Source organism: Electrona antarctica (assembly GCF_951216825.1).
Source record: "Electrona antarctica genome assembly, chromosome: 14".
NCBI lineage: Eukaryota > Metazoa > Chordata > Actinopteri > Myctophiformes > Myctophidae > Electrona > Electrona antarctica.
The window spans coordinates 3,590,736-3,598,235 of NC_136795.1; the positions used below are offsets into that span (position 1 = coordinate 3,590,736).

Consider the following 7,500-nt stretch of genomic DNA (forward strand, 5'->3'; position numbering starts at 1 on the left):
CACACACACGCACGCACAAATGCACACACGGACACATGCACGCACGCAAAGGGCATTGACATTGAGTTGAGATATCTCGATAAATGCTGGGATGAAGTGCATAAGAGTTTCTGCAGATATATTATGTATTTTTTATTCTATGAATCTACGCTGTTTCATTTAGACGTGCGTGATACATCATTAAACGCTTATTAAATTACAGAAAAACCTCATCTATGTTCAAAACGTTTACTTTTCAGGTTTCAACAAAAGAATGCAATGCGCCGCTTCGTGCCGCATTTTGAGCTTGTAGATCTGCAATTTTTGATACTTTTTTATGTGACGCTGCAGTATGATCAAGTAGGCGACGCGTTTTGAGCAGCAGTAATGTGCAATGTGGCACTCTGGAGTATAGTGTGGAAATACAGTGGCCCTCTCCATCGTCAAAGTTGCCCACCCCTGAACTAGGGCATTCACTTCTAGTCATTTTTACTAGTTGACTAGTTGCCTAGTTTACTAGTCGACTAGTAGGCCTACAAAATAAAAAAATAAATAAAACTTTTTTCTCATCAACTAGTCAACTAGTACAAACAGTGGATTTACTAGTCGACTAGTTGAATAGTCGACTAGTTGCTTAAAGCCCTACCCTGAAGTACGGCATTCATTTATGAAGAAAAGAAAAGACAAAAAGTAAAAACAATCTGGAGATGAGAGCAACGATAAATAAGTATACAAAAAACACACACAGGAGCAAACGGTGGCTCAGGGGTAGAGGATGTCTGGATGGTAACCGCAAGGTTGCCAGTTCGAACCGGGGCTCCCCCAGAGTTAGTGTCGAAGTGTCCTTGAGCAAGACACTGAACCCCTAATTGCTCCTGATGTGCAGGTTGGTGCCTTGCATGGTTTCCGCCACCATCGGTGTATGAATGCGTGTGTGAATGGGTGAATGTGATGCACAATCTATGTAAAGCGGAAAAAATAGAGTCCGCAACACTGGTATGAAAAACTCAGCTCCACTGGTTTATTGATTCAATGTTTCAATCACTGGGATCTTCTTCAGGAATTCAGGATTCCTGAAGAAGATCCCAGTGATCGAGTTTTTCATACCAGTGTTGCGGACTCTATTTTTTCCTCTTGTACTGCCATTTGTCCAGCACCTGGGCTAGAGTGGAGGTGCATGCTCTATTACCTTTGTCAATCTATGTAAAGCGCCTTGGATAAAGGCGCTATATAAATGCACCATTTTACCTTTGCTTTCTGAGTGGCCTCTACGGTGGCGTTGAGGTCTTCGATCTCGGCCTTCATGCCCTGCCTGTCCTTCTCCAGCTTGACCCTCAGCCGGTGCAGGTTCTCCAGCTGCTCGCCCAGCTCCGCCGTGGAGTCCGAGTGCTTCTTCCTGAGCGCCGCGGCCGACGCCTCCGACTGGAGCACCGCCTCCTCCAGCTCCCGCCGCAGCTTCAGCACCTCCGTCTCTCGCTTGCGGTTCTGATCGATCTGAGGAAAGGTGAGAGAAGTGCCCGGGGAACACTGGGTTTGAGGTCAGGGGTCATGTGAAATAAGGTGGAGGGGGGGACCGTCTCATAGCTAGAAGGTCCTGGGTTCGATTCCCGCTGTGGGCACTGTGGGTTTCCTCCTCCGCGTCATCAGTGCCCATACCCGAGGCGGGGTTGGCGAAAGGGCCTTTCTGTGTGGATGCATGTTCTCCCCGTGTCCCCTAGGGTAGGTACCCTCACAAAAAACATGCAGTAATCCTGGTCTCTAAACTACCTCCCCCTGGCCAGCTGGGGCGCCTGATGGAGGGGAAAGGAACTGGTCAGAATAACGTGTTCCTCCGGCCAGGGAAACTCTCCCCTGTCAGGTGAAAAGAAGCGGCTTGGACTCCTCATGCATAGAAGAAAGCATGAGGTCAGTCCACTGCCGCGTGTGCGTTCAATTTAGGTCCAGTCCTATTTTAAAAAACGCACGCGCGGGCCGCGCATTTAGGGTAAATGCGCGAGAAAAGCCTGGTGTAGCTTGGCCTTTAGCTATTGAAAAATAGCAGATCTACAAGCTCATAGCGCGCCACCGAGTGGCGCGCTACGAGCTTGTAGGTCTGCTATTTTTGAAAAATCGAAGAACGACTGACATAGAAACATAGCTTTTTCAGAAAACTGTCAGGATGTAGAAGACATTTTTAGAATCTGATCTCAGGTCAAAATGGGTTAAAATGAAAGGTTGCGGACACTTCACGACCGGAACTGTTACCAGGACATATACTGTATATAGCTTTGTCTGTCCTCAAAGGAGTGATGGACATGTGTTTGACAGACTCACCTTGTCCTCAAAGGAGTGATGGACAGGTGTTTGACAGACTCACCTTGTCCTCAAAGGAGTGATGGACATGTGTTTGACAGACTCACCTTGTCCTCAAAGGAGTGATGCACAGGTGTTTGACAGACTCACCTTGTCCTCAAAGGAGTGATGGACAGGTGTTTGACAGACTCACCTTGTCCTCAAAGGAGTGATCGACATGTGTTTGACAGACTCACCTTGTCCTCAAAGGAGTGATGGACAGGTGTTTGACAGACTCACCTTGTCCTCAAAGGAGTGATGGACAGGTGTTTGACAGACTCACCTTGTCCTCAAAGGAGTGATGGACAGGTGTTTGACAGACTCACCTGGGCAACGGTTGCTCCTCCCGCCTCCTCCAGCCTTTCACTGAGGTCCTCCAGATCTCGTGACAGCTCTATCCTCTGCTTTTCCACCTATCAGAGAACAGACTGGGGTTAAAGAAACAATGACACCTATCTCATATAACTCACTGTGCATCAGGGTTGACTTTGTCGACTAAAACTAAGACGAAAAGATATTCGTCGACTACCTTTTTTCACTGACGAAAACTAAATGGAACCTAAAGGAAAACTGAGCTATGATGACTAAAGGTGGCCTTACACTAGCCGATATTCGGGCATTTTTGACGCTCGGGGGGTGCCCCGAGCGTCAAAGCTCAAAGCGCGATCGGGATCGGCCCGATCAACATCAAGAATGTTTGATATTTGCTCTGCCCCGCTCCGATTATCCTGTAGTGTGTGGTGCTATCAGATTTCAGATTGAAAAAAAATCGGCTAGTGTAAGGCCACCTTAAGACTATAAGACTAAATATATTGACAATTTCATCAACAAATAAAAACTAGACTAAATTGTTTTAGTCTAGGGACTAGTGGACAAGAGATCCAGTAGGCTATAAGCAAAAGACACAATTCATTTTAAACTTGGTTGCATGCTGAAAATCATAGATCTGCTATTTTCAGCAAGTGTAAAATCAGTCATTACGACGGCATCAAGGCCCGCCAAAATAAATTTTAGTTGACTAAATCAACTGTAGATTTAGTCGACTAAAACTAGACTAACACTAAAACATTCTGCATGACTAAAATGTGACTAAAACTAAATGAAAACTATATTCAAGAGACTATGACTAAAACTAAAATCTAAATTTACTGTCAAAATCGACACTGCTGTGTACAGTATGCACGTATGTGTCAAGAGGACGTGGACGGATCCTTTTGACTGTTGGATATGCTGATATGTTTGGATTCAAACATTCCCCAGTAGGTGGCGGTGTTGTGTACCTTAGCTCTCATGGCTCGCTCTATAAAAAATTCCCCAGTAGGTGGCGGTGTTGTGTACCTTAGCTCTCATGGCTCGCTCTGCCTCAAGTTCTTCTTCCAGCTCTTCAATGCGGCCCTGAAATATCCGTTGAGCAACGATGAATTCAATGAGCAACTTTGAGCAACGATGAATTCCTTAGGTGAACATCTACAGTATTAATATGTATTTATTTAATCTATATGGTTATTATTATTATGTTCACCTGGTGCTCTTTGAGCTTGCGGCTGAGCATGGAGCTGAGAGACTGCTCATCCTCCAGCTTGGCGTTCATGTTGTTGATCTCAAAGTCTCTCCTGCAGGAACACACAACAGAGTGACACGTGCGTTAGGTTTACAGGCTGTGTGTGTGTGTGTGTGTGTGTGTACCTGCGCGTGTGTGCGTGCGTGCATGCATGTGTGTGTGTGCGTGTGCGTGCGTGCGTGCGCGTGTGTCCTCTCACTTCTTGATAACCTCCTCCAGGTCGACCTTGGCGTTCTCCATCTCGTTGAGGTTCTCTATGGTCATCTTCAGGTCTCCCTCTGTCTTCCTCCTCGCCTTCTCCACCTCCGCCCTCAGCCTCTTCTCCTGCTCCCAGCTGTCCTCCAGCTACGCAACGCACGCACGCACGCACACACACACACACACACACACGCACGCAAGGAGTTCATAGACAGTTGCTTTGACGTCATAACAAACATGGAGAATTACAGAAAACATCATTTGATTTTGATTTTAAGTACAAAATTATACAATACAAATGTATTTTTATTTTATTTTTTGCATAATTGTTATGTTCACAATATGACCGGGCATGTGATCTTAACGTTTTTTTTGTTATCAATTGTTTTTTTTTTATTAATGACAAAAACAGTACAATTAAATATGCTGGCATTATGAATGAATAAAGAAAACAAACACAAAAACAGGATACAATAATGTTATCTTGAAGTTTAAACAAAAACTTTAAATGAAAAGTCCAAACGCCGACAGGTTATGAAACAAACATGGTGTCACCTCTTTCATCTTCAAATCTGTCATTCTTCAGCTTGTAGTCAGACAGACAGAACCTCAGTCATCACATTGGCAGGTACAGTACGCATACAGTAGGTGTGTGTGTGTGTGTGTGTGTGTGTGTGTGTGTGTGTGTGTGTGTGTGTGTGTGTGTGTGTGTGTGTGTGTGTGTGTGTGTGTGTGTGCGTGCGTGCGTGCGTGTGTGTGTGCGTGCGTGCAGTGGACAGTGGAACATCTCACCTCGTTGACGTGTGTGTTCAGCTTGCTGTTGGTCTTGGTCAGGTGGTTGACTTTGTCCTCCTCTGTTTGCAGATCATCCAGAGTTTTCTAACACAAGTAGGAGATATTTCAGCCCCAACAGTCTGCGTGTGTCCGTGTGTCTGTGCGTGCGTGCGTGCGTGTGTCCGTGCGTGTGTCTGTGCGTGCGTGCGTGCGTGCGTGCGTGCGCGTACCTGTTGCAGTTCCTCCAGTTCTCTCTTCTCTCTCTGCAGCCTGGAGATGACCTCATCTCTCTGACTCAGTTCTCCTGTCAGGTTACGAACCTTAGAGTCCAGACTCTGAAGACCATTCAAATATTACTGTTAGATTCAATAAACTGTCGTCTCCTTCAGTCACCTAAAGCCTCGATGGACATTGTTTTATTGATTGTCTGTTTTGAACATTTTTCCATAATATAAAGCAGTGGTGTCATGCTCGTAGAACGCTAGCCTGGCATGGATAGACCAATATCACTGCGTATATATTAGTCTGGAACTTCAGTGTGGAAGATTTATTTTATTGGGGTGGTTACAAACAGATACCAACGTCGACTCACTGTGAGTCGACTCGACTCACAGCAACAACAAAAAAGGTAGTTAAAGGTAATTCAAAATGCGCAGTGCCAGACCAATCTGCCCATGGAATACGTTTTTTCTGGAGCGGATTTGTTTGGTTTCCAGGCTCGTAGAACACAGTACCAGTAAGCAACACAGCGCAGCAGTACGGCTCCAGTATAGGCTACTGTTGCTGCTGTGTTCTGCGCGCAACAAGAATGCCTCCTCCGCCATCAAAGAACAGATGAATTCGTCCAGAGCAAACTTTTTAGTTTCACTACTGTGCAGTAAAGACGTCTGTCTGATTATTTTAAGTCTACTTTTGTGTTTGTGTGTGTCTAAAACTCTCTTACACTTAAGCAATATTACACAAGAGGGGGTGGTTTAACGTCATTAATGCACGCCTGAGATGCTGCAGGAACGAGCCTGCAGGGCGAGTTCCGAAAGCAACGCAGAAGTGTAACCCAGAGAGTGTACAAATGGAACCAAATGGACCCTCATGGGACTGTAACTCAGAGAGTGTACAAATGGAACCAAATGGACCCTCATGGGACTGTAACTCAGAGAGTGTACAAATGGAACCAAAATTATGGACCCTTATGGGACTGTAACCCAGAGAGTGTACAAATGGAACCAAATGGACCCTTATGGGACTGTAACTCAGAGAGTGTACAAATGGAACCAAATGGACCCTCATGGGACTGTAACTCAGAGAGTGTACAAATGGAACCAAAATTATGGACCCTTATGGGACTGTAACCCAGAGAGTGTACAAATGGAACCAAATGGACCCTTATGGGTCTGTAACTCAGAGAGTGTACAAATGGAACCAAATGGACCCTTATGGGTCTGTAACTCAGAGAGTGTACAAATGGAACCAAATGGACCCTTATGGGTCTGTAACTCAGAGAGTGTACAAATGGAACCAAATGGACCCTTATGGGTCTGTAACTCAGAGAGTGTACAAATGGAACCAAATGGACCCTTATGGGTCTGTAACTCAGAGAGTGTACAAATGGAACCAAATGGACCCTTATGGGTCTGTAACTCAGAGAGTGTACAAATGGAACCAAATGGACCCTTATGGGTCTGTAACTCAGAGAGTGTACAAATGGAACCAAATGGACCCTTATGGGTCTGTAACTCAGAGAGTGTACAAATGGAACCAAATGGACCCTTATGGGTCTGTAACTCAGAGAGTGTACAAATGGAACCAAATGGACCCTTATGGGTCTGTAACTCAGAGAGTGTACAAATGGAACCAAATGGACCCTTATGGGACTGTAACTCAGAGAGTGTACAAATGGAACCAAATGGACCCTTATGGGTCTGTAACTCAGAGAGTGTACAAATGGAACCAAATGGACCCTTATGGGTCTGTAACTCAGAGAGTGTACAAATGGAACCAAATGGACCCTTATGGGTCTGTAACTCAGAGAGTGTACAAATGGAACCAAATGGACCCTTATGGGACTGTAACTCAGAGAGTGTACAAATGGAACCAAATGGACCCTTATGGGTCTGTAACTCAGAGAGTGTACAAATGGAACCAAATGGACCCTTATGGGTCTGTAACTCAGAGAGTGTACAAATGGAACCAAATGGACCCTTATGGGTCTGTAACTCAGAGAGTGTACAAATGGAACCAAATGGACCCTTATGGGACTGTAACTCAGAGAGTGTACAAATGGAACCAAATGGACCCTTATGGGTCTGTAACTCAGAGAGTGTACAAATGGAACCAAATGGACCCTTATGGGTCTGTAACTCAGAGAGTGTACAAATGGAACCAAATGGACCCTTATGGGACTGTAACTCAGAGAGTGTACAAATGGAACCAAATGGACCCTAATGGGTCCATTTGGTTCCATTTGTGCACTCTCAGAGTTAAATTAACATTGATTTTACAATATGAATTGGGGTCCCAGAGATAGAAATGCCATTAAATGGGGGATCGCAGCCTAATTCAGGTCAAACCGCATGGGGGTCCTTGAAATGAAAATGGTTGAAAATCACTCCTAGAGCCATACAAATCTCCTCTTATGGGGCTTCCTTCCTTGGCATATT

At 45.1% G+C, this 7,500-nt stretch overlaps 1 protein-coding gene across 1 annotated transcript in view; it reads right to left on the reverse strand.

Moving 5' to 3' along the window:
- Positions 1 to 7,500, reverse strand: part of LOC306936284 (myosin-16-like) — a gene marked incomplete at both ends in the record, with an annotated part of 52,867 nt that overhangs the window by 11,491 nt on the left and 33,876 nt on the right. Inside the window, 7 exons of the mRNA XM_079519773.1 lie at positions 1,228 to 1,473; positions 2,637 to 2,723; positions 3,649 to 3,705; positions 3,833 to 3,923; positions 4,071 to 4,216; positions 4,862 to 4,948; positions 5,074 to 5,178. Of these exons, the coding sequence (XP_079375899.1) occupies positions 1,228 to 1,473; positions 2,637 to 2,723; positions 3,649 to 3,705; positions 3,833 to 3,923; positions 4,071 to 4,216; positions 4,862 to 4,948; positions 5,074 to 5,178 (819 nt within the window). The remainder of the gene's footprint in view (positions 1 to 1,227; positions 1,474 to 2,636; positions 2,724 to 3,648; positions 3,706 to 3,832; positions 3,924 to 4,070; positions 4,217 to 4,861; positions 4,949 to 5,073; positions 5,179 to 7,500) is intronic.